The 26,485-nt window shown below is 53.3% G+C and overlaps 2 protein-coding genes across 45 annotated transcripts in view; both read right to left on the reverse strand.

Annotated features, from left to right (window-relative positions):
- Nucleotides 1-9,201: 9,201 nt before the first annotated feature.
- KLHL35 (kelch like family member 35) lies at nt 9,202-19,974 on the reverse strand. Its single transcript, XM_024347358.3, has 7 exons — nt 19,814-19,974; nt 16,519-17,400; nt 15,212-15,396; nt 13,292-13,410; nt 12,160-12,348; nt 10,464-10,652; nt 9,202-9,540 (listed from the first exon to the last, which is right to left on the reverse strand). The coding sequence occupies exons 2-7, from the start codon at nt 17,397-17,399 to the stop codon at nt 9,352-9,354; spliced, it is 1,752 nt and encodes a 583-aa protein (XP_024203126.1). The 5' UTR covers nt 17,400; nt 19,814-19,974; the 3' UTR covers nt 9,202-9,351.
- A 1,426-nt stretch (nt 19,975-21,400) lies between these two features.
- GDPD5 (glycerophosphodiester phosphodiesterase domain containing 5) overlaps nt 21,401-26,485 on the reverse strand; it is a 91,822-nt gene continuing 86,737 nt past the window's right edge. For 27 of the 44 annotated variants that reach the window (XR_010147615.1, XR_010147614.1, XM_063784318.1 and 24 more), the window contains 2 exons: nt 23,690-23,802; nt 21,401-22,416 (listed from right to left, as the gene is read on the reverse strand). Coding sequence is in view for 42 of the 44 variants with exons in the window: in XM_063784318.1 (XP_063640388.1) it covers nt 22,268-22,416; nt 23,690-23,802 (262 nt within the window). In the remaining 2 variants the exon portion in view is untranslated. Of the gene's footprint in view, nt 22,420-23,689; nt 23,803-26,094; nt 26,110-26,485 lie in introns of all 44 variants that reach the window. The other 17 variants (XM_063784329.1, XM_063784312.1, XM_063784332.1 and 14 more) reach the window with 2 other exon arrangements.

Consider the following 26,485-nt stretch of genomic DNA (forward strand, 5'->3'; position numbering starts at 1 on the left):
TCAAAGTACTGGGATTACAGGCATGAGCCACCGTGCCCGGCCAAACATCTGCAGATTAAGTGCTGGGAATAGGTTAAGACTATACTGTGCCGTATATTAGATTAGGTGATCTTTTAAATTCCTCATGAGTTTTCTCCAGTCCACTTGGAAGTTCAGCCGGTGGGAGAAGTTAGTGCTGTTAATTCCCACTAGGTGTTGCTGTAACAAAGGAAATGTGCAGTAAGAGTAATAGCTTAAGGAGAAAGAAAGAAACTTAATGAATTGTGACAGAAAAGTATGCAGATTATTAGCGTAATAGATTACTGAATTATTGGAAGAAAGTGCTGTTAATTACCACTAGGTGGTGCTGTGACAAAGGCAATGTGCAGTAAGTAACAGCTTAGGGAGGAAGAAATAATTGTGACAGAAAAATGAAGATTATTAGTGTATAGATTATTGAATTATCAAAGTGAACACCCCTGTGTAACCATTTAAAAATGCCAAAATGTGTCCAGCTGTGGTGGCTCACACCTGGAATCCCAGCACTTCGGGAGGCCAAGGCAGGTGGATCACTTGAGCCCAGAAGTTCCAGGCCAGCCTGGACAACATGGTGAAACCCTGTCTCTACGAAGAGATTTTAAAAATTTGCCAGATATGGAGGCTGAGGTGGGAGGATGGCTTGATCCTGGGAGGTGGAGATTGCAGTGAGCCATAATTGTGCCACCACTCTCCAGCCCAACCTGGGTGACAGACCCTGTCTCAAAAAAATAAAATAAAAAACCCAGATTTGCCCCCTCCCTTGTATCTAAGAAGATATGGGAGGCCAGGTGCACTGGCTCATGCCTGTAATCTTTAGGAGGCTCAAGTGGGAGGTTTTTTTTCTTTTTGAGACAGTCTTGCTCTGTCGCCCAGGCTGGAGTGCAGTAGCACAATCTCAGCTCGCTGCAACCTCAGCCTCCTGAGTAGCTGCGATTACAGAAGGCCACCACCACTCCTGGCCAATTTTTGTATTTTTAGTAGAGACAGGGTTTCACCATGTTGGCCAGGCTGGTCTCGAACTCCTGACCTCAAGTGATCCACCTCCCAAAGTGCTGGGATTACAGGCGTGAGCCACTGTACCCAGCCTACTCTTTTACATCTTTTACAGAAAACTATGTAAGACAAATGTAGAGCTCAGGTGAGCACTTGGTAACCAGAGTTTGAGAAGTATAAAGTATGCTGGGACTCCCTCTATATGCCACTCTAAACACAGCCCCACCCTCCATAAGTTACCTTGATTTTCTTTTTTGAGACAGGGTCTGGCTCTATTGCCCAGGCTGGAATGCAGTGGTAGTGGCACAATTTCACTGCAAACTCCACCTCCTGAGCTCAAGCCATCCTCCCACTTCAACCTCCCGGGTAGCTGGGACTACAGGCACGTGCCACCATCTCTGACTAATTTTTATTTTTATTTTATTTTTTATTATTTTTTGAGACAGTCTCGCTCTGTCACCCAGGCTGGAGTGCAGTGGCGAGATCTTGGCTCACTGCAAGCTCCGCCTCCCAGGTTCACGCCATTCTCCTGCCTCAGCCTCCCAAGTAGCTGGGACTACAGGTGCCTGCCACCACGCCTGGCTAGTTTTTTGTATTTTTCGTAGAGATGGGGTTTCACCGTGTTAGCCAGGATGGTCTTGATCTCCTGACCTCGTGATCTGCCCGCCTCAGCCTCCCAAAGTGCTGGGATTACAGGCATGAGCCACCGTGCCCGGCCTAATTTTTATATTTTTAGTAGAGATGGGGTTTCACCATGTTGCCCAGTCTGGTCTCGAACTCTTGACCTGAAATGATCCTCCTTCCTCGGCCTCCCAAAGTGCTGGGAATACAGATGTGAGCCACTGTGCTTGGCATTTACCTTGATTTTCAAAGTAATTGCCTCCCTAGACAGTATAATAAAAAGTACTAGCAAGTATTTTTATTTTATTTTATTTTATTTTATTTATTTTTGAGACGGAGTCTCGCGCTGTCACCCAGGCTGGAGTGCAGTGGCGCAATCTCGGCTCACTGCAAGCTCCGCCCCCTGGCTTCACGACATTCTCCTGCCTCAGCCTCCCGAGTAGCTGGGACTACAGGTGCCCGCTACCATGCCTGGCTAATTTTTTTGTATTTTTAGTAGAGACGGGGTTTCACCATGTTAGCCAGGATGGTCTCGATCTCCTGACCTCATGATCCACCCGCCTTGGCCTCCCAAAGTGCTGGGATTACAGGTGTGAGCCACTGCACCCAGCCCTTAATATGTCTCAAGTGGGGAGGGAGAGTTGAAAATGCTTGTTGCTTGACCAAATGGCATTACTCTTCCAGCCAGGGCTGTGCCACAGGAGTGCTGTTCAGTGGAGGAATTAAGTGGTTCCCTGAATTTAGCTGCTGTTAGAGAAGGTGGGAAGACCTCTAAGGTAATTCTTAAAGGCCTTGTGGCTCTTGGTGAAGCAGTCTGACATTGTCAGTGTCCTTTAGGGACAACCATTCAGCCTTATGTGTGGTGCTGGACACAGCCAGAGATCTTAGGACACAGCCAGAGATCTTTTTGAGACTCCATCTCAAAAAAAAAAAAAAAAAAAAAAAGCCAGGTGTGGTGTGGTGGCACATGCCTGTAATCCCAGCTACTCAGGAGGCTGAGGCATGAGAATTGCTTGAACCCAGAAGGTGGAGGTTGCAGTGAGCCACGATCGTGCCACTGCACTCCAGCCTGGGTGAGAGAGCGAGATACTCTGTCAGACAAAGAAAAAAAAAAAAGACATCAACACTCATTGTAGAAAACTTGGACAATAAAGGAAAACATGGCTAAGAGAAAAATAAAAAAAAAACCCCAGCTCTTCAAGCCCGACAGTTTGGATTCAGCACCAGGTATACAACTTAGCAGTATGAGCGCAAGCACATCAGTTACCTCCCTGTTCCTCCCTTTGGTCATCTGCATGTAGAGTGCTTAGCACAATGCCTGACCTATCACAGCAAGTGCCCAATTAGTGCTAGCTGTTGCTATTACCACTACTTAAGCATATCCTCTTGGATTTTAATACCTAAATTCATGATATTGGATTCTCCCCATCCCAACTGTACGTGCACTGACTACAGGTGCCATGCTTTCTGCTTCTGTTCAAAAGGTGGGCATAGCTGGGCAGATAATCAATATTCCCATTTTACAATGGTGAATTTGGCCTTTTACTGTGCCTTGTTCCATTTTCCATCTTGATTATTTCTATTTTTTTTTTTTTTTTTGAGACAAAGTCTCACTGTCACCTAGGCTGGAGTACAGTGGCATGATCTCAGCTCACTGCAACCTCCGCCTCCTGGGTTCAAGTGATTCTCATGCCTCAGCCTCCTGAGTAGCTGGGATTACAGGCATGCACTAGCACACCTGGCTAATTTTTAATTTTTAGTAGAGACGGGGTTTCACCATGTTGTCCAGGCTGGTCTCGAACTCCCAACCTGTGGTGATCCGCCCACCTCAGCCTCCCAAAGTGCTGGGATTACAGGCATCCATCTAGTGATTATTTCTGAGATCTGATGTTGCTATGTATAAATGCAGCTGTTGTATTTCAAAGTAGGGCCTGCCAGCATCAGAGCTGGAAAACATTGAAGTATCATAGAGAGTGAATATTTTCAACCTCAGAGATTGTTTTTCTTACTATTCTCCTCAGGGACATTAGATTTTGATATTATTTTATCAACCAAACCATTCTCTTTTTTTCCTTATAACACCCAGACTGGTATGACTCTCTGTTATTAGCCAAAGCTACATTTATAGCGTAAGCATGACCATGGTGAGAAGATAATTGTTAGATGCCCTGAGCTTGCTGTAAACATTTAATCTTCCTGACATCCCTTATAATGGACAGATTTCATTACTAACCTCATTTTACAAGTTTAATCCATACAGTACATCTTAGGCGGAACTGGTGATTTTTCTTAGGCTTTAAGAAATATTGGCAGGGTATGGTGGCTCACATCTGTTATCCCAGCACTTTGGGATGCTGAAATGGGAGAATCATTTGAGCTTAGGGGTTCAAGATCAACCTGGGCAACATAGCCAGACTCCATCTCTTAAAAAATTTAGGCCAGGAGTGGTGGCTCATGCCTGTAATCCAAGCACTTTGGGAGGCTGAGCCAGGCGGATCAAAGGTCAGGAGTCGAGACCATCCTGACTAACACGGTAAAACCCCGTCTCTACTAAAAATACAAAAAAAATTAGCCGGGCATGGTGGTGGGCACCTGTAGTCCCAGCTACTCGGGAGGCTGAGGCAGGAGAATGGCGTGAACCCGGGAGGCGGAGGTTACAGTGAGCCGAGATCGCGCCACTGCATTCCAGCCTGGGTGACAGAGTGAGACTCCGTCACACACACACAAAAATTTAAAGATTAGTCGGGCGTGGCGGCACATGCCTGTAGTCTCAGCTACTGGGAGGCTGAGGTGGGAGGATCACTTGAGCCTGGCAGGTAAGAAACATTGGCTGGTCTCCTGGCCCTTCCTGGGCCCCTGCTGAGCCCTCCTGACCCCTTCCCAGAGTCAAAGCCCCAGGCCCTTGCTTTCTGAGGTGCTGCTTGTCCCAGGGGACTGAACTGCTGGTGGTGTGCCCCAGGTGCAGGATATTGCCACTGGAAAGTACACCTGTAAGGGGATGCTGGGGTCTTGGGAAGGAAGGTGACTGTTAACCTATGGAGATCAGCTTGCTACTGTGTGAGCATTGGCCAAAATGACCAGGCTGCCCAGCCTCGGCCCGGATCAAGATCTAGAGGCCAGGAAGGAAGTGGGCCTGCCTCTCCACCGTGCCATGCAACTGGTCAGATAAGAGGTGCAGATACGGGCTCCACCCCTCCAGGACCACCAGCAACCAGGGTGTTTGCAGCCTCACAGCCTGGTTTTCCACAAGTCTGCCCCATCCCTAAGGCCACACAGCTGAAGCTTTGGCTCTGCTTTCATTCCAGGGATGGGCAGGCTGGCATTGGGCCACCTGCTGCCCCTGGCCCCAGACTCTCTGGGTGGGGGGCCATGTGATCCATCTGGCTGGGGCAATGCCAGGACCACCCCACCCATTTCAGTGTCCTAATTCTTACTTTGTTCTGCCATTGTGGCAATCTGGTGGTAAATATAACCTTTTGACAGTTTTTGAACTGCCTGGAACCCAAGATACTAAACATTTTTTAACCGTATTTGGGTTATCTTTTATTTTGGTTTTTATCCCCAATGGAGAAAAATCAAGATGGAAAAAAGTTATTTTAAAATACATGATGGGTGGCAGCAGTGGTGGTAGGGAAAAAGGTAAAAAAAATTTTTTTTAAATAAAAAAGTACAGGATGAAGTGAATTGAAAGATTTGTTTAATGCACTCTTCTTCAAGGATAGTATTTCTGTGTTCATAAAATTTGAGAATAAATTGGTCTCGAATTAAAAAAAAATTTTAGAATGTCAAGATCCTAACTTCCAATTTGAGAACACGTAACATGAGTCTCTGGATTGGGAATGACTTAGGTGATCCCAAACCCTCATTTTCACAAAGAAGATGGAGCCCTAGTAGCTCTGAAATTCAAATGAAGCCATGCCTCTGCTGCCTGGTCCAGTGCTGTGCTAACCCCTCAGCCTGCCCAGGTACAGCTGGGTCTTTGTCCACCGAGCAGGGAGTTCCACTGTGATATATGCATCCCACCCTCACTGGCAGGCCATTGACTACACCTGCAACCAGCCTATTCTCACAGCCCTTTTTGTGGTGAGCAGGAGAGCTGGACTCTGAGCCCTCAGTTGCCTAGAGAGAGGGTACAGCTGGCCTTTAATTAAGGACTTTTTTGCTTTTTAGAGCGAGCTTCCGGGGAAGCATAGCACAGCAATAGGGCCACTTTCCTGCCAGAGGGGGTGGGTGCCAAAGGATGTGGGTCTTTTGCTCACTGGTTTACCCTCAGCATACCAGGAAAAATAGTCATCCTGATTCACTGTTTGGTCCAGGTTTTTATCACACAGTATTGTGTGATGAAATCCTTCCTGTTGAATGATTTAACTGGATGAAAATAACCATGTTTCTTTTTTGTCTTTAGAAATATGTTACTCTGGCTGGGCTTGGTGGCTCATGCCTGTAATCCCAGCACTTTGGGAGGCTGAGGCGGGTGGATCACCTGAGGTCAGGAGTTTGAGACTAGCCTGACCAACATGGTGAAACCCTGTCTCTACTAAAAATACAAAAATTAGCTGGGCATGGTGGCACACACCTGTAATCCCAGCTACGAGGGAGGCCGAGGCAGAAGAATCTCTTGAACCCAGGAGGCGGAGGTTGCGGTGAGCTGAAATTGCGCCACTGCACTCCAGCCTGGGCAACAGAGTGAGACTCCTTCTCAAACAAAAAAAAAAAAGAAAGAAAATCTAATATATCCATATGGTAATGAATGTTTCATTTTATTTTGTTTTTATTTTTATTTTTTATTTTTGAGATGGAGTCTCCCTCTCTAGCCCAGGTTGGAGTATAGTGACACAACCTAGGCTCACTGCAACCTCCACCTCCCAGGTTCAAGCAATTCTCCTGCCTCAGCCTCCCCGGTAGCTGGGACTACAGGCATACGCCACCATGCCCGGCTAATTTCTGTATTTTCAGTAGAGATGAGGTTTTGCCTTGTTAGCCAGGCTGGTCTTGAACTGCTAATCTCAGGTGAACCACCCACCTCGGCCTCCCTAAGTACTGGGTTTACAGTCATTTTTTTAAAAAATAAATCTTGTTCTTTGGAAGACCATTAAGAATAGTCATAAAATATCCTTACAAATAGAACTGCTCAAAAAAGAAACTCAAAAACTAAATTTGAGTTCAGTGGCTTATGAGGGTATACCACGAGTGAAGTCTCTTATGTTCTCAACAAGGGAGCAAACGGCAAAGCCGCACACCTGAGGGCTCAGTGCTCTCAGGATTCATGGCCTGGCTTACTGCTAAGTGGTAGCAGGTCCCTCTCTTTCATTTGGACTGAGTGTCCAAAGTGCAGTGGATTAGGAGCCAGGGAGATCCTCCATTTTTGGTCTTTTGGTTTAACCAATAGTCCTAGGAGCTTAGCACACCTGGGGTGTCACCTTTTGCTTGTGTTTGTGAACCTCTCTTATCAGGGACAAGAACCATGTGTCCATCTAGCTGCAGGCCTCTAGGGTGGGGACAGTATCCCATCAGACAGGGATTCCCCATGGTGCAAATGATGGTCTCTCCTCCTTCGACACATCTGTGCTGCACTCAAGCCATTTGTCAGGTTAGCAGAGCCTGGGGGAGGCAGTGTGGAGAGAGCTGGCTTCGGAGATAGCTGGGCCCAGGTCTGAATCCTGGCTCTGCTGCCACTTCCCAGCCCAATGACTTTAGTCACTTCACCTCACAAGGCTGAGTCTCTGTTTCCTCATTTGTGAGGGGGCAGGCGGGCGGCAATAGTGCCTGCCTTACACTATTACAAGATTTAGTGTAGTCAGTGGGAAGCCTTGTTCCAGGCACTGGAGGACACAGGTGAAACTGACACCTTTCCTGCCTCAAGGGGAATCCTATGGGTGTGTCAGGGGAGACTAGAGAAGTCACATAAAAGAAAGACCTGGCCATGTGCCCGGTGATAGAGGAGGGCAGCGGATAAGGAAGGGGCACAAGGAGAAGAGGCAACTCGGGTTGAGGTTATAAGGTGGGCCTGGGCAGACAAAGGAGAGGGCACGTGCACGAAAGCGCACTGGAGGCACGAACAGTCAGCATGGGGTAAATGGAGCACCCTGCCTGGCATGTGGGAAGGGTCCAGCCAACTAAGATGCCCACTTGTTTGGGAGGAGCGTGCCCTGGATCTGCCCCTGCCTTTTCCCTGGGTAGGCCAGTGATATGATGCCTTCTTTGCTTTGTCCTGAGCGTTCCCCATAGAGTGGGCGCAGGCAGGCTAACTGTCCCCACTCCCCTCCTCCACTGCCATTATCAGCTGTGTCCAGATGGTCACAGGCTCTCTAATCTGGGATAATCGGCGGGTCGGAGCTCAGCTGGGACCCGGGCCTTTACGCCTGCCATGATGGGCCGGCCCCAGCTGGAGAGACCCTGTAGACAGGGCCCTGGGGCTTTGGAAGATGGGGTGGGATGTGGGGCTGGCTCTGTGCTGAAGGGAGATGCAAGGAGCAGATGATCGCTCTTCTTCCAAAGGCAATCTGAGTACAAATGAGGGGGAGCCTGCAGCTGGGGCCTGGCCAGCTCCTCCAGGCCTCACAGCGATATGCACAGAGCCTCGCAGAATCTGTCTATGGTGTCTTTTGTTCCCTTTCTCTCCCTCTCTGAGCTCACCCCTCCCTACCCAGCAGTTTGTTGCTGCCCCTAGAGCCCCAGGCTTATAATGACATCAGGGGCTTGTGCCCCCATTGACGTTGGACACCTGACAGATTCAGGTGCAGAGCCAGGGTGACTGGCTTCTCAGAGGCCCATGGCTACGGTGCCCCCACCCTGGGCCTGCAGTTTGCTGTGAGCCTCCATTCCGTAGTTGTTCAGGGATCCATAACTGTTTTTGTTTTGTTTCAGCCTCTTCCATGAGTGGGGGAGCCCGCTGCTTGTCTCCAGCTCCTAGCAGTGAGTCCTGATAATCTCAAATTTAAGGACAGTAACTTTGTCTGGGATGAGTGTGGGAAAGGATGTGTTTGGGAACAGACGTGGGCCTGCAGAGGTGTTTGTAACCATCTCTTTCTAAGTGGTGGGAAGCAGACATTTTATTCTTTAACTGTTAATATATATAGTGTGTGTTTTTTATGCATGAAATATTTTAGTTTTTTAAAATGCCCACACTACTATTTTGAAAGTAAATGAGGTAATGTATGTGTCAGAACCCAATGCCCAAAGCGATCGTAGTAAGAGGTGGGGCCTTTGGGAAGGCATTAAATTGCTTAGGGAATGAGGGTGGAACCCTCATGAATGGGATTAGAGCCTTATAGGAGAGGTTGGAGGGAGTTGCCTGGCCTCCCTCTCCCATGTGAAGACTCAGCAAGAAAACATTATTTAGGAAGCAGAGAGCCCTCATCAAACACCAGATCTGCTGGCCACCTGATCTTGCACTTTCCAGCCTTCAGAACTGTGAGAAATAAATTTCTGTTGTCTATAAATCACCCAGTCTAAGGTGTTTTGTGATAGTAGCCCAAACAGACTGCAATGGTATAAAAGTGCTTCATCAAGAGTAAACACAGGGAGCAAATATTAGACATTCCATCTCCAGGCAGGGCAGACTGCAGCTGGAACACAGACCCAACAAGGTTTTATTTATACAAGAAAAGGGACCATTAAGTTAAGGGCTGTTTGCGTGGAGGTGCCATGAGGGAGCAGAGTGTGCATCTGGGCTCTGCCTGCCTCTCCGCCTCCTGGCTCAGGCTGTCCAAATCTGAATCACCTGCCCAAGCTCTGGATGATGGTGACACAGCCGTGGAAGCTGGTGCAGCGCTGCAGGGATGGCTGGGCCTCCACCTGCCCACTGCTGGGGTCAAAGGTGAAGACCTTATCGGTGCTTTCTCCGCGATCATCCCGCCCGCCAAGGATGTGGACCTTCCCGTCACACACAGTGACTCCACAGCTTTCCTGGGTGGACAAACAGAAAGACAACTATCAGGTCCAGCCTGGGGCTTCCTCTGTCCCTGCCTGGCCAGGCCAGATAATAGAACCTTGACCCACAGACTGTGAACAGGCAATCTGGACTGTAGAGAGGCAGGAAACTGGATGGACCTGAGTTCCAGCTCTAGCTTGACCCTTATTCAGTGAATGGCCTTAGGCAAGTCACTTAACCTCTCTGGACCTCAGTTTCCTCATCGGCAAAGGGAGAAGAACTAAAGTGCCTTCTTCACAGGGTTCCCTTAACAGTTAATGGAAGTTAAGCATATAAAGCATTTTACATAGAGCCTGGAATGTGGTAAGCACACCAATAACAATAATCTCGACTGCCGCCGTCTTAGAATCTCAGACTCAAGCCAGAAATCTCACCTCTAAGGTCACCAAAGGTCAGAACTGGCAGAGACCTCCAGTCCAACCATATCTGTGTAGTCTCTCGAGTTTCAGGGGATGGAGAAGAAGGTAGGGGAGGCAGGGAATTGCAGGGGCCAGAGCTTCCAGGACTTGGGCCTCCCTGCTCTGATATCACTAGAGCAGACCTTAGCAACTCCCTTCCCCACATCTTACCTCATGATTGGTTACTAGCAGTGGCCTTCGGGGCAGGAGAGACCACAGGGTCATTTGGACCAAATCCCCACTCAAAGCTATAGCACTTGGGACTGCAGGGTTCTAGGCTCTGCCTTAACAGGGCCTAGTTGTTAGCCTGGGCCAGGTGCTGAACCTCTCTAAGGCCAGTCTCCTCATCTGTGAAATGCATGGTTCACTATCACTGTGAGGATGAGCTAGAGAGTGATGTATAATAAAACCACCTAGGATGGAGTCACAAGATTCACAAGCTCCAAGATCCAGAGCCTTAGAAGCGGGTTCCGCTCTCCTGCCTTGAAGCCTCCACTTACCACAGGGCTGGGGAGGACAGCTGCCTCCCCCCACACATCTGTGCCTGGATCATAGGTGAAGATTTTGCTCATGAGACCCCCCATGACATAGATGGTGTCCTCAAGGGAGACAGCCTCGAGACACCGCTGTGAGAAGGGTGCTGGTGACCGCAGGCTCCACCGGTCCTCCTTGGGGTCAAAGCACTGCACCTGAGGGGCAAGAGCAGCAGTGGTGGTGAAGACTCACCGCCCCCCCCCAACAAATGCCCCACCGCCCACATGCTGCCACCTGTCCCCCCGGGGGCACTCATTCAAAACGACATTTGCCAGTGTCCACCAGGCCTGAGCCAGCATCTGGGAGGGAGGGGGAGATCCACCGTCCCTGCCCTCAAGGGCTCTTCATCTAGTTCTATGTTCTGTGCTCTGCCTCTGGACTCCCTTTGTCAAAAGCCTCCTCATCTTTCAAGGTCCTGCTCAAATGCCATCCCATCCTTAAAGGTCTCCCTTGTGTTCCCCCCTCCCCTCACCCCTCAACACACACACACAGGAACAGTCTCTCCTTTGATGGAGAACACAGTCGCCTCAGATTAATCATAGAGCACATCATACTGAGCTGGGAGAGGTACTGTCTGCTTTAGGGTTATAGAGGGTCCTCAGAGCAGACCCCTGACGGGGATGTGTTCCTAGCTGCATACACTGTCAACTCCCTTCTCTTTTCCTGGTGCTGTCAAGTCATTAGATTCTAGCTGAGGTGTCTTGCAGCCCTATTTCTACAGCTGTCCACATGCCCATGGGTGTTTCTGATGCCCTTAACAGTTTCTGTATTTAGCTGCCTGCTCACCTCACTCTCTGTTTCCTCAACTGTTTCCTTGGAGACCCCCCTCCCCCCACAGCAGCCTATAACAAATTAGTGCTGCATGGATGGTGTTAAATGGGGCCTCCCACCATGGGTGCCCATCACGCAGCTCCAGGAGGGTTTGCTGGAAGAATGTGGTCAGGGAATAAGGAAGCGTGGGCACCCTAATTTGGGAAAGAGTCAAGTCCTAGGACCACAGGCTTATGAGGCCATCAGGGGAGGGAAGGAACTGCTATGATAAATATTTTTATTTGCAAAAAGCCTAAATGTCCAACAATAAAAGATGAGTAGACTCTAGTTCATCCACCATGTGGAATAGTACAGACATTGAAATGATGGCTGTAAAGTTGCTAATCACGTGGAAAATGCTCATACCTAAATTAGAATAAAATGCAGAATGCAAAATTCTAACAAAACAAAACTGTAAGAAAAACAAAAATCAATTCAGTGGAAACCTGTAAGGCAACACACCAAAATATGAATAGCAGCTCTGCCTAGACGGTGGGATTATGGTTTTTTTTTCTATTTTTCTGTGTTTTCTAAATTTTCAGTAGTAAGTGTATTGTTTTTGGAATGGAACAAAAGCATTTTAACTATCTTGCCCTCAATTTTTAAAATGTATGAAACTTACATGGCACCAGCCCAAACATTTGAGTCCCAGTGTGCTGCTGACCCACTGTGTGACCTTGGGGTCATTCTTCTGCTCATTTCCTTCCCTGAAACATGGAGGTGACTGGTCTGGGCTGTTGATGGGATTAAGTGAATAAATGGACAAGGGCATGGAAACGCCCAATTCTGCGCCTGGCACACAGTGGGCACCCCAGCCTCCAACGCCCTCTCGCGCCTGAGGCCCACGCCCACCTTGTCCGTGTTGACGCCGCCCTGCCTGGCGCCCCCAATCACGAAGAGCTTGCCCGCGCAGGACGCCACCGCCGCCGAGCTCACGGCCTCCGGGAGGGGCGCGACGGCCGCCCAGGTGTTGGAGAAGGGGTCGTAGCGCTCCACGCTGTGCAGGCGCCTCAGGCCGTCGAAGCCACCCACCGCGAACAGCTGCAAGTGAGGACATGGGCCGGGGAGCCGGGTGCCAGGGCCTTAGGGCCCTCGGCCTCATCGCTTCAGTCTTACAGTCTTTGAGCTGGAAACTATCCCTGTCCCCAACCCAGTTTCAGGACCAAACTGACCCCCGAGCCCAGTGCTGCCACCACCTGGGCAGCCTCCACCCAGTTGCTGTACCTCCCTGAGCCGGTTTCCTCTCATTTAGCGGGGATGAGACCTTAACCTGCATGGTTACAGCTGTAAAATACCTGGCACCAAGCTGATGCTTAATAATAATAGCTAGTATTGAGACTTTACCACCCCACTTAATTGATTCTAAGAAGCATCTTTGTTTCTGAATTCGGGATGTAGCTTACAAAGATAATTGACTTTTTTTTTTTTTTTTTTTGAGACAAAGTCTCGCTCTGTTGCCCAGGCTGGAGTGTAGTGGTGCAATCTGGGCTCACTGCAAGCTCCGCCTCCCAGGTTCATGCCATTCTCCTGCCTCAGCCTCCTGAGTATCTGGGACTACAGGCACCCGCCACCACGCCGAGCTAATTTTTTGTATTTTTAGTAGAGACGGGGTTTCACCGTGTTAGCCAGGATGGTCTGGATCTCCTGACCTCGTGATCCGCCCGCCTTGGCCTCCCAAAGTGCTGGGATTACAGCCACTGCACCCGGCCGACAGATTCTTTTATTCTTGAGTGGCACAGTCAAGATTCAAACCTAGACTGTGTGGCCCCAGAGCCCATACCCTTGACCATCAGGCTGTTACTATTACAGTAATTGCTATTATTATTAGCATCAGCCATTATTATGTGACCTTGGACAAGTCTCCTTCTTTTTTGGGGGGCTTCAGACCCCTTCTTACAAAGAGAGGGTTTTAGAGAACCTCCCTCCAGCACATCCACAGATCTGTACCTTGTGTCCCAGGGCAGCCGCTGCAGCTCGTGCCTACCTGCCCCTGCACAACTGCCATCTTGTGCCTCCACCTGCCCTTGTGCAGAGAGGCTACCTTGATCCAGGTGTGCAGATGGGAGCTAAACATCCACACATCATGACTGTTGATGTGGCCTCCTAGGGAGAGAGAAGCAGCTGTTGCCCACCGGCTCTCTTGCTATCCCAAGCACCCCCAAAGAGCTAGAAACTAGGGCCCCCAGATCCAAAGGAAGGGTTAAGGGAAGGCAGCAGGAGGACTTCTTGAGCTGGTGTAAGACTCTGGACCTGTGACCCAGTGTGCTTTGAATAAGTGGTGGGAATGTCTGAGTTACGACCCTCGAGGGGAGAAGCCTGACACATTCAGGAAGAAGGGGCTGGTTTTCACCGGGCGCCTTGTGGTGGTGGTGGTGGTGTGCCAGGCTCTGTGCTCAGGAAAGCAAAGAGGGGGCCGCTGTACTAAAGGTAAGAGTACAAAGGGTACCTAAGGCAAGCATCTGGAATGTACTGGGGATCCAGGAAAAGCAGAGCCAGCTGCACTGGGAGCCAGGAGAGGTAGAGGGTGACCCAATAACCCTCCCTCCCTTCTGCCTTCACCTGCACAATTTCATTTCTGATCTCATCCCTCCATGAGGTGTTGGGAATATTAGACCCAGTTTACATATAAGAAACTCAGATGAGACTTAGAGACCAACAATGACCTGCTGAAGACTACATGGCCTTTTGTCAGAGCCAGAACCAGAGCTTCTGGCTCCAGGCCCAGCATTGGTGCTGCTGGAGGACATGGTATGCCCTATGGGGCCAGGTACTGGGGATGCAGGGTGTGGACTCTCCCTTCCCATGTCTGGCCACCCTGGGGATCTTGGCCGGGGATTCACCTCTCAATGGGAGCCTCCCTGGGGACAACCCTAACTGCACCCTTCAGCCTGAGCCTGTGACCAGAGCCACATGTTTGGTAGCCCCATCTTTGTTTATTCCTAGTGGCATCCAACAAAGGCCCCACATGTTGCTCAGAGCCATCAATGGCCTTGGATAAATTGTCCAGTGGTAATCTGTGGCCTGGATGGTCTGTGAGGCCTCCCTGGCTTATTCTCCTGCTCCTTACTCTTTGCAGGCACCCATAGTTCTTTACAACATTAAGGTCAATCCACCTAGCCCCAGACTCAAAGCCTCCCTGATCTGACTCCTGCCTCACCTGTGATACTCAACCTGCACTTCAGAGCCCTGAGTCCCCAGGGTTCCTTTCTGCATGTCCCTGCCCTTGTGCCTTTGCCCATACTGTTCCCTCCAACTTTCAAGGTCCAGCTGAAAAGTCATCTCTTCTATGAACCCTGGCTAGATTCCCTGAGTGGCATTCCAGATCATCTGGGGACTCTGAGAATTCTGATCACATTCTGCCTGGCAGTAAAAGTGAAGTCTCTCTCCTCTCCAGGACACTCCAGGGGAGCAAGGACTGTGTTTTATGCTTCTCTGAGTCTTTAGGGCTTGAGCCTTAGGGAGGACACAGTTTGTTGGTATCAAACAGATGTGTGTTCCTCCTAGCTTTGCCATTTTTGAGACAATGGGGGAAATTCTGAGCCTCTCCGAGCCTTTCTTATCTGTAAAACAGCATTGTAGGGGGATTTAATGATAACGAATGTAAGCTTCTTAGCATAATGTTCGGCACATAGTAGGCTAGTTGAAGTGATTATTAATACTAATACGAATTGACTTCCTTAGGAAGCCGGTTCAGAACAAAAAGTAATCATATGTATTGAAGTTAACATTCCTGAATAAAGGGCGGGTCACACGCGTAGTTAGCCCTGCTCACTTCAGCCAATAACTGTAGGACATCAGAAAACATCCCGCCCCTCTCTCCCGATTGGAGGGAAAAGCAAAGGGGGTGGAGTGCGGAGGCTACTAGTCAATCCCGTGTGAGCTCCTGTTGCGGCTCCGCCCTCACCGGAGACGTAGACGTCATTGCGGAGAGCACAGGCGGCGAATTCTGAGCGAGTGTAGCCGGGCAGGCTGGGCAGTGGGGTCCACCGCTGGCTCTCTGGATGGTAGGCATCGGCGAAGGGCAGCTTCAGGAGACCTTTGCGGTCGCAACCGCCGATGACCACGATCACTTCAGCTAGGTCCATGAATCTGGCGTGCGGATAAGCCCAGTGCCTGTTGGGCCGCACCCAAGTTCGGCCCTCTCTTACCCTCTCGACCACACTGCACGGTCCCGCTGCCCTTTCACGCGTTTCTGCCATCACCCCCGCCCACCCGATCCCCCGGCCTCAATCCCGCTAGACCCTGCCACTTCCAACTTTGCCTGTGGGTACTGGGAAGAGAATCGCTAATGCTTACCGCATTCTGCTGACCTCTAAACTACAGACAAAAAAATCTTTACAGAGCCCTTGCCCTCACCTAGAAAAATCACCTCGTTTAATCCGTATGGCAGTTCTATTAGTAGGGATTATTACCCCTTTCTCAGGGGAGGAAACTGAGGCTCACATACCATGGCGTGCCCAAAGCCATTAAGCGTCAGAGCTGGAATTCAAGCCCAGGTTTGTCTGTCGCTAACTCATCTTCAACACCCTTTTCTCACCTCCAACCGCTGATTCTGCTGCCTCCCTCCTCCTATGACATCCCCTCATCCCTAATTCCATTAAGCCGGATAACTCACCCTTTCAGCAAATCATTCTTCCCTCTCATTGACCCCACCATCTGACGCCACCAGAATTTCCATACCCTTTAGCCACTGGTTTTCTAATTCCTTTAGCACATATTTGAGGATCTCTGTCTCAGGCCCTGTGCTTAGTGTTAGAGATAGTGTCGTCTCTGGGGGCATGATTAAGGGCTACTCTGCCCAGAGCCTCCCAGTCTGGCTTTCCAAAGATGGGGCAGGCTGCTTTCACTACTTCCCCATGCCCCTGCCTATTTCTATCCCTCATTAGACTGCGAGCTCCCAGAGGGCAAAGAGTGTTTTCAAATCACTTCCGCATCCCGGCACCCTGCACAGAACTTGCGTAGAGTATTAAGTACTCGGAATTACGGTTGCATGGGCCAAAGAGAGTGTGCGCAGCTGTGGGGTCTCTGCATCTCCCTCACTGGCTTGTTAACTCTTCAAGGGCAGAATTATGGGCACCGAGCCTCTAAAATGTTGAACGAATGACTGAATATCATCAAGAGGCAGTCACTAAAAGATGATGAAAGAATGAATGAGCGGTGGAAGCAGGCGGGAAGAACGGAGGGCGGGAGGCTAGGGGATGGCGGCCCTACCTCCGCGGCCGGGTCCGCAGCGCACCGGCCTCGCGGCCCAGGATGAAGCAGGCGCGAGCCTCGAGCAGCAGCGGGCGGCACTCGCCGCAGGCCTGCAGCAGCTCGTCCGCCTCCACCTTCTCCAGGAAGTAAGCGGGCGCCAGTAGCGGCAGGCGCACGTGCTCCAGCAGGCGTCGCAGCTGGCCGCGGCGGGCCGGCGCGTCGTGGCGCACCCAGCGCATGGCCGCTTCAAACACGGCCTCCTCGCGCGCCACGCCCAGCGCGGGGTCCGCCAGCAGCGCCGCCACCTCGTCAGGCGCCAGCTCCAGGAAGTCGGCGTGGCGCGCCACCTCGGCGAAGGCCTGACGCAGGACGCGGCCGCAGCGCTCGGCCAGCGGGGCCAGCGAGAAGGCGGCGGCCACGCGGCGCAGCGCTAGGCTGTTGGCGGCGCGCAGGCGGCCCTCGAGAAAGCGAACGCAGGCCTCGCGCAGGCCCGCCACGCCCAGCCGCTCCGCCAGCGCCAGCACGGCCGCCGCCTCGTCCTCCGCGCGCAGCCGCACGCCCGCTCCGTACACGTAGTCGAGCACCACGGCCAGCGCCGCCGCCGCCCCGGCCGGGCTCGTGCCTGGCGCCTCGGGAGCTACTGGCACCACTGGCACCACGGCCGGGCCGCGCTCGGGCCGCCCGGCCGCGAACAAGCTGCGGAAGTAGGCGCTGCCCGCGCTGAGCGCCGCGCGGTGGCACGGAAAGTCGCGCCCGCCGGCGCGCAGCACCACGTCGGTGAGGGTGCCGCTCCGCCGGTAGGCGTTCAGGGTCTGCAGCACGCGCTGCGCGTGGCACGGACCCGCGCACGGCGCCTCGCAGCCCGGCTCCGACTCCTCCGGCGCATGGCCTTGCCGCATCCTGCCGGGGAGAGAACACAAACAGCGTCGGGGAAGCCACCTGGCTGCGCCCGGGAGAGGCGACAGCCCTCATCCGTTTATTTCCTCCCTTGACCATTTGTTCAGCGACTCTCCCCTCCGTTCAGCATCCAGGTTCCTTATGGCTACAGTGCCCCAGCCCCGCCTCACCAGCGCGACATTCTGCCCTGCCTACTCACTCAGAGTGCCCTTTTCGGTTCTTCAAACTTGCTAAGCGTTTTTCTATCGATATCTGCAGGTGACAGATGGCACGCTCTCAAATAGGGTAATCGGAGGAGGGTCTAATAAAGGAACTATTTTCAACAGCGGAGTAGGCGTTAGGGACTCCAGTAGGAGTAGGGCTGTGTCCCAGGATACTAACAGCAGGGCGCCTTGGCCGCCCCGGGGTCTGTAGCGGGAGAGCAGGGAAGTTACTGGAACCTGGAAATATATCTGTGTAAGGAGGGTCCCGTGACAGGAGCTGAAGCCCTGGGTCAAGGGACTCAGGCTGCCCCACAGAGACCCAGTGTGTGCATGTGCAGGGGAGAGAGGGTACAATAACTCCACCGCCCTCTGCTCAATCCAGCCTGTCTCCTGCCGATCTCCGGTAGGTGCTGGACACTGACCACACCCTGAGCACTCCCCTGACAGACAGCATCATACACACAGCTTTCGCGCAAACGAATTCGACAAGTATTTATTGGGAGCCCTTTCTGTGCCAGGCAGTGAGCAAGACAACCATAGTTACGGTGTGCCCGGAGCTCCCAGCCTGGCGGGGGTGCCATGGGGAGGCACCGGAGGAGTGTTAGGGGAGTTCATAGAAGGGCCGCTGGACCCAGGTGGAGGGGAGTCAGGGAGGGCGTCCCTGAGGGGAACCTTCCAGCTGAGAAGGATGGGCGAATTCTGAAAGGTTAGAGCCCAAGCTGAGGGAAGCTGGCCCTCTCTCTAGTGAGTTCTCTTGGTGTTCTCCAGGTAGCACCGTCAGAAAGTGGAAAGAACTCTAGGGACAAATGGGGATTCTAACCCAGTCCCTGCCACAGGCTTACGGTGTGGCCGGGACAAGTCACTCCTCTCACCTGCCCGCCCTGGCCTCAGTTATCTCATCTGAAATGGGATCATAATCCCTACCTCACAGGGCTGTGGCTTCAAGACTATTACATGGGCTGTATGAAAAGTGCTAGTACACAGTACGAGCTACATGGGTGTTTCCCTATAATGCTTTTACTCAAGAGGAAGGGAGGACACTGTGTGTGCCAGCTGCTTTTATAGACATAGTTTAATTTCATCCTCACAAGCTGAGAAGTTTCTTTAGCCCACACCTGCCCCTTTAGTTTGTCATAAGGGAAACAAGCACACACAGGACACCCGCCCTTCAGAAGTTTGCGGCGAGGCTCAGCAGAGGGGTGTTTTGTGAAGGTGCTCTGCAGACTGAGGGGCTGGGCCATGCTGGTTATGATTTGGCCATTATGAACACAAAACCTCTGCTTGCACACCTCCAGGGACAGGGAGCTCCCTCCTTTCCATCAGCTTACTCTAGGGGGCTCAGGTCCACCCTCTGCGCCCTGCCTCTCCTTCCATCCTCCTGCTCCCAGCTGCTCTGCTGCCTCTGGAGGTCAGATCCCGCCTAGTGTCAGCCTGGCTTTCATGCCCTGGTCATCCAGGGCAGCGGATCCCCTGGTCAGCATCATGAGAGATGAGCTCCCTGGTGGGCAAGAAAGTTAACTACTTTTGCCCAAGTAGAGCGACTGGATCCTGAATCCACCTGGCTCCAGGGTTTGCATGCCACACTTGCCAGGGTGGGGGTGTGTCCCAAGGAGCAGCCAGGACCGGTGGAAGGAAGTGAGACCGGTCATCACAGCACGCTGCAACCAGTCTGTCCTCCACTGGCTCAGAAAGCACAACCATGCTCTGAGTTGAGACTCAAGAGGGCAGGTCTCATCAGCATAAAGATGGACTTCTTGCAAAGGTGCCCCACAGCACAAGCTGCTCCCTGGGGGAGAAAGAGTCCCCTCCTAGGAAGTGTGTCAGTACTTTTTCATTTTACTATCTACTGCGCTGGGCACTCTGGACACACAGTGACATCAGATCCAGCATTCACTCTGGGGATCCCCAGTCTGGGGGTCGAACGACACCCAGTTGGAACACAGAAGGTAAAAATTCCCAGGTAGGGCTCAATGGGTATCCTCCCTTCTCGGCTGAGTCTAGGCACTTCAAGCCAGGGGTCATGATGCAGATTGAAGGGCCCAGCCTATAGAAGCTGACTCGAACATGCCACCATCACTCTTTTACACACCCACATCCACTTGAAGCCATTACCCAAGCACCTCCTCCGCATCCTCCCCATCTCAGACTTGCAGACACCACGCAGCTGGGGCAGCCCTGCAGCCTAAGCCTTGCCCCATGCACCTGGCACTTACCTGGCCACGCCCTCTCCCAAGTGCTCCGCAGCTGCTGCTCTCACAGGTATCACTCCCGTTTGTGCCTGCCGCCCGCACCCCTGGCAGCCCAAGCTCCAATGTTCATGCTGCTCTGCCCAGACTCCCGTTTGCTGTTCGCTCGGGCTCAGCTGCGGGAGGACAAAGGGGCTGGACGCCAGGAGGGAGGGGAAGGGAGAAGCGAGCGGGGAGGGGGATGCTGGGCTTTTGTTCCACTCTTGGACTAGCCCTGGGAGGGAGGGAAAGAAAGAGGGGGCATAAGAGTGGGATTGACTGTGTGTGGAACTCCAGGATTTGGTATGCCTGGGTTTGGGGGTGACCTGGTGCTGGCCTTGTCCCGGAATGACGATGGGTTCGAAGGTGTATGGTGCTGGAGTTGGGGTGTGGGAGGGGTGTCATCATGCAGTTGTAGGCATGTAGATTCCAGGGTGACTATGTGTGATTGTGGAAGTACATGGAATGAAGCGACTGTGTAGCATTGGGCTGCGTGTGGACATGTGGCTGTGTGACCATGTAGATGCCAATGTGACTAAGCATGTGGGGCGGGGGGCACAGTGGCTCTGAGTCTTACTCCCTTGAGCTCAGGGAGAGGCGGGAGCTGACCTCTGCCCCAGGAAGCAGAGCACTTGCCAGACATTCAGTAGCAGGGGCAGGAGGGCCGGTCCTCGAGGTTACTGTGGGGGCCCAGTGGAGCTTCCAACATTTGCAGAGGGCTCTTTTCTTTTTTACCTATAAGGTGCCAGAATCTCCTAGACCCCAAGAATTCTATCCAGAAGATCCCTGTTTGGAAGAGACACGTCCCTTGGCTCCCAGGAAGCATGGAGTTAATTTGATGCAGGCTGGAGCTGGGGCTCAGCTTCCCCCTTTTCCCTCAGGTCACACCCATGACCAGGCAGACTCTCAGGATAAAGAGGGGAGTTACAGGCCTGCTCTGACGCCACCACTGACTCCTGCCCACAGACAGCAGAGGTCCCAAGGACTGGAAGGAAAGGACACCTGTGGTCCCAGGGCTGTACTTTGGCTTTCAGCTCAGGTGCCCCCAGTCCTGGGCATGGGCATGGGCCCTCCTCAGGCAGGTCCAAAGCTCGGAGAAGTCAAAGCCAAACTCCTGGCATGGGGAAGAGGCCTCCCTGTGCTGAGGGCTTGTCCCAACATAGCCGGGAGGTTCAGAATGCCTTCGTGTGGCTGTGAGGGCACCTGCCAGTCCCACTCCCAGCCCTACATTGGACCCAGGAGCCCTCCCCCTCTGTGTGTCATTCCTAGCTTATGGGAGGCACACATATGCGCTGGGGCCAGAGTCTGGATGGGATTCTGGCTTGGCCTGTTCTAAGCTGTGTGGCTTTTGGAGGTCACTTTACCTCTCCAAGACTGTCTCCCCATCCACCATATGAGGATACCGGCTCCCAGCCACTGGCACCATGGCGGACCCAGGGAAGGGGAGGCACCATTCTGCCACTTTCCCATTCATTCCTGAGAATGGTTCCTCCTCAGATTATAGGGTCAGAACTGAAACCTAGACCCAGCGCACTTGTCCCCACCCTCCTGCTGGCAATTCAGAGACAACACACATCAAGATGGCAGCTTTAATCACATTGGCCAAGGCCCCTAGGTTCCCTCTGTGCAGGCCCACTTAGCCACACACCCACCCTGACCATATCCAGAACACTTCTACCAGGTGGGCCCTGCCCTGTGGCCACTGATGTGGGAACCTGAGGTCACATCAGTCTGTGGACTCCTGGGTTAGGTGACCCTTCTGCCTTGAGGTCTGCTGGACACCTGGGCATGGGATCCAGTAGTCCTGAGCTCACTCTTTTGGCCATCTCCAGCTGCTCCTAGGGGACGTGGCTCAGGCCCGCTCCTGGGGCAGGGGGTTGGCGGTGGCATGAGGTGGGTTGGGGAGGAGGACGTGTCTCCACATTGCAGCTGGCTTCCTCCTGGGCTGAACCTCCTTGTGCTTTGAGACTGACAGGAAGAGCAGAGTTGCTTCAGGTAGAGGCTCGGCCCAGGCCCTTGGGGCAGGATAACAGCAGAGAACTCAGGTGCCTCGTGGCACAGACAGGAGGACAGATGGCACAGGTGAGCATCCGCACACTCCATTGCCACAGGGGGTATGGCATGGCCCATGACCCATCAAAGCTTCCAGGTCGGGATACAGGAGAGGGCCTCAGAAGAGGGGGACCAAGCCCTAGGCCCCATACTTCCCAGAAGGAGCCCCAGGCCTGCAGGGGCATCTGAAAGGATGGAGTCCTGGCCCAGCTGGGCCTCAGGGGACAGGGAGTCCCCCTCAAGAGCGGCTGCGGCTGACAAGGGGCTGGAGCCCACAAGGAGGCTGTGGAGCCCGCTCCCAGAGCACTCCGAGTTCAGACACACTTCCACCAGCTCTCCTAGGCTCCCCAGCTTCTGTGTCAGGTACAGGTGGGACAGACATGTCTTCAGCTAACGCCCACTCCGCTCTATGAGGGTCTTGGTGCGGCTGCCACCCCCTCGGGGGCCCACAGGGGTGGCGGTGCTGTTGGCATATGTGTCATAACTGTTGTCTGAACATACGGAGAGCACATCGGAGACCTCTACACCATCGCTGATCTCTGCTGGGCCAGAGGGAGACAGAATGTGAGTCGGGGAGGAGGCAGTCGTGAGGATGGGTGACAGATGGGGCAGGAAGGCTGTACCACCCAGCGGGGCACTTGGAGGCTGATGAAACCACTGGGCTCAGGTCGACATTGAGCCTGGCACTCAAGGCCCCTTTGGTGTCTGCTGAGCACTCTAGCTTCGCCTTCATCTGCTGTCCCCTGGGACTCTGCAGCCACAGAAAACCACCGGTGCCCCTGAGCTTGGCACCCATGTGTCCACTCTCCTCAGGGCCTTTGCATGTGTCAGCCCCTCTCTTAGGAGTGACTGCCCCAACAACACCTCCTTTTCCTACAGTCTGGCTCAAGTCTTCTCATCTGTCACTCAGCCTCCTGGGAACCTCATCGGAGCCCTGGGCCGAGTTAGGGCCTCCTCATGGCAACTCCAGCCCCTGCTTCCTTCTGCCCTGGCCATATTCTGTATGGTTGCTGCCTGGGCCCCCAAAATACCTCAAGGACCAGGGTGGGTTCTGGGCATCTATGTCCCCAGGGCCTGGTAGAGTGCTGGACACAGAGCAGAGGCTCAAGAAAGCTCTGCTGAGTGGAGTTCGGCCATATAGAGGGACACTTCATTCTTGGTGCCCAGGCAAGCGGTGCTCCCTTGCCACCTCTGCGCACATGCCGTGCCCACCTGGAATGCCCTTCCTTCCCTCAGCTCACTCGGCCCTCATCTTGAAGCCATTACCAAAGCACCTCCTCTGCATCCTCCCCATCTCAGTGTATCAGGCGCCCAAAGCCTTCCTCACTGCCCAGGCAGCTCTGACCACGCCCTCCCCCCCGGCACTCCCATTGCAGGAACTCGACTTTCCCTGCCACTGTTTATATACGTAGCTGCTGCTTCCATCAGACTGGGAATGTTGACAGGGACTGGCAAAGAGCAAGGGTGAGGCCAACATTGTAGGATCCAAGTACGAACCAGGCAAAGGGGGATGGGCCTTCAAAACAGACTCCTCTCCCTACCCCACCCCTGCCCACCAACCATGGCACTGACACCAAGCCATGGTGGATGACAGGGTGGATGACTGTGTGTGGGGGGGTGTGTGTTTTCACACGTGTACTTATGCCTTTGTATGTCTGTGGGTATAATCCCGGTGGGTTTATGTACGTCTGTGCCCTTGTCCCTACCCATATGTGCCACATGTGAATGTGTGTGCATACACATCTGTTTGCATGTGGGGGTGCAGAAAGCTGGGCCCAGGGCCTGCCTCCACCTGTCTGCAGGGCTGTGTACCTGAGAAAATAAGCTTCTCCTTCATGATGCTGACGTCCCGGCTGGTCCGGCGCACCGCAGCACTCAGCATGATCTGCTCAGGGTTGTAGCTCCGTATGCCACCCAGGCGCCACCTGCAGAGATGGCCCCGTGGGCATCAGGTCTCTCCTCAGCCCTCCCTTGGAGCAGAGACCCTGCCTACTTCCAGAGCCTCTCTGGATGTGGCCCAAGAGACCAGCAGGACTCTTGTCCCACTGTACAATGGGGAAATAGGCCCAGAGAGGGCAGAGTTGGGGCTTGAATCAGAGCCTACTGACTCTCGGCCAGGGCTCCCTGGCCTCCCTCTTACCTCCAGAGCCGTCAGTCAGCAGCCCTGGCCCAGGACTAGGGTTGGTTAGTTCTGTCTCAGGTGTCCCCAGTAATGCACCTGGCTCTCTTTGAATGGGACAGATTTGGGAGCAGGAGGAGCTTAGTAGGCACGACTCTGTTGACCTAAGCTGGGGCACACACCAATCTCAGGGAGTCCCAGCTGATGTCTCTTATAGCTCCACCATCATGACCAGACTAAGTGAAGCCATTGGGGAGACCCCCTGAGAGGGAGGGAAGGAAAGCAGGGGGGTGGGGCCAGGTGGTAGGGGGCTTTGCCCAGAGCTGGTCTGCACAGGTTCCCAAGGCAAGGGGGTTAGAGTGACTTGGAGTGGGGCCAACTGCTGCTCTGTCCTGGCAGTCCTAATGCGGAGGGAGGTCAGAGCATGAATCCCTCTGATGGCTGAGACAGGTGCAAGGTGGGGGTAAAATTACTCAAGAGTGGGCTGGGAGGTGGAGCATGCACAGGGCATGAAGGGACCAGACACTAAGTGGAAAGGACTCAGGTTTCTGTGCCCAGCCCAGGCCACTGTCTTCACTATTGTCATTCCTCTGAACTAGCCCCAGTCCCTGGCCTCTGAACTTAGACCTTTCCTGGGATCTAGGCAGAAGGATCACTGGACTCTCACCCCTGTCCCCACCAGGAGGAGTGGGTGATCAACTTGGGAACAAGAACCCAACTGCCTCAGGGACTGAACCCTGCTTGGGGGATGGAGAGAGCCAAGACTCCATAAGAAACCAACTGTGAGTTACTAGATGGGGTCAGCGCAGCAGAAGTGGACAGACAGATGGACAGGTGGATGGATGGATGAACAGAGCAGGCAGACAAGGGGAAAGCAGGAGGCGGGGGGTGGCACAGACACCCTGGCGAGGCTGGCTGCCCTATGAATCATTGAGGGCAGTGAGCAAATCTCTCTCTGTTCATCGCTGTGCCCCAGTACCATCAGTGCCTGCCGTGTCCCGGGAGCCTGACCTGTACTTGTTGAGTGAATGAATGGAAGAATAAGGCCCACAGGGAAATAGTATCCTCCCCCGGCCTTGTCCCCCAGGGTCCCTTCCTCCATCAGGCCTCTCCTGATCCCCAGGAGACAATGACACTGCCCTGGCTGTGTCTGAGCAGACCCAGCGTGTCTGTGCCAGCCACTGAATCACCATGGGGTGGCCTCCCCAGCACCCTGGGGCTCCATGTGAGAAGGCCCAACTCCTGCTGCAGACAGCATCAGCAACCAGTGTATGTGGATGTTGGTCAACTGGGCGGACAGAGGAATGACTCAAGGAATGTCCCATAGCCAGGGATAGCATCTCCTCCTAGAAGCTGGTTGGTGAAGCTGCCTGACCCAGGAGGGGCTAAGGCACTAGACGGAGGGAGACGTGGGTCCCTAAGCTCTAGGTCCCATCCCGGAAATTCATGTTGAAACCCAGAAGGACGGTGTCAGGCCAGGGTCTCTCGGCCAGGCATATCCAGAACAGGAAGCTCAGCCACTGTGGGGTCCTCTGAGGGGAATGAGGAAAAGGCTGTGTGTTGCAGGGAGCAAAGCAGGGATGGGTGTTAGAGATAGAATGTAAAGAAGAGAGAGAAAGAGATGGGAGAGGCAGAGAAAGGTAAACAGGAAGAGTGAACAGTGGGAGAGGCAGAGCCAGGGAGGGAGAAGATGGGAAGAGAGAGGCAGAAACTTGGTAGGGTCTGCCCTGGGCAAGTGGTGAAGGCCCCTGTGAGTGCCAGAGGCAGGGGGATGGGGGTACCCAGGCAGGGTCCCCTCTCCCAGGGAGACACTTTGGTGCAGAGAGAGGCCAGGTCAGGAAGCTGTCAAGGAAACACTGGTCCCCACCTGCAGAAACGGCCATGGGAACAGGGAGCAGAGGGACACACACGGCAGTGGGACGGGAGGAGCAGAAAAGAGGATTGCAGGGGTAAGGGAGGCTTCAGGCAAGGGCGCTGTCTGCGAGGTGACCCAGGCACAGGGCTTGGTGCACGGTGGATTTTTAGACAGAACTGGAGAAGGGGATGGCAAGAGGGAGAAAGAGGAACAGAAGGAGGAGGAAGACCACACCAGAATTACCTGATCAAGTGATAGCTGTGAGATGCCAGAGTGCAGCAGAGAGAGGGGGAGGGGGAGAGAGGAGGGACATGCGCCGATCAGAGCAGGATGGGACAGAGAGAGAACATCAGTCAAGAATAAAATCCCAGCCCCTTGGTTCCTGGCTGGGTGGGGGCCCCAGGCTGGCCCTAGACCCTCCCTGGGACCAACCACACCTCCCCACTGCGAGCACACCCCAGCTATCTTGCTGAGGGCTGGTGGGAACCCATGCCCTGGCTAACAGATGAGCAGGCCAGCCCGGTGAGGAGCTGAAATTCACCTAAGCCCACATAGCCACTCAAGGCAGAGCTTGGCTCTGGGATCCCAGCTGCATGTTCATTCCAGAAGTCACCCAGCCTCTGTCTGAGGGAGG

This window comes from Pan troglodytes, chromosome 9, assembly GCF_028858775.2.
Source record: "Pan troglodytes isolate AG18354 chromosome 9, NHGRI_mPanTro3-v2.0_pri, whole genome shotgun sequence".
Taxonomy (NCBI): Eukaryota; Metazoa; Chordata; class Mammalia; order Primates; family Hominidae; genus Pan; species Pan troglodytes.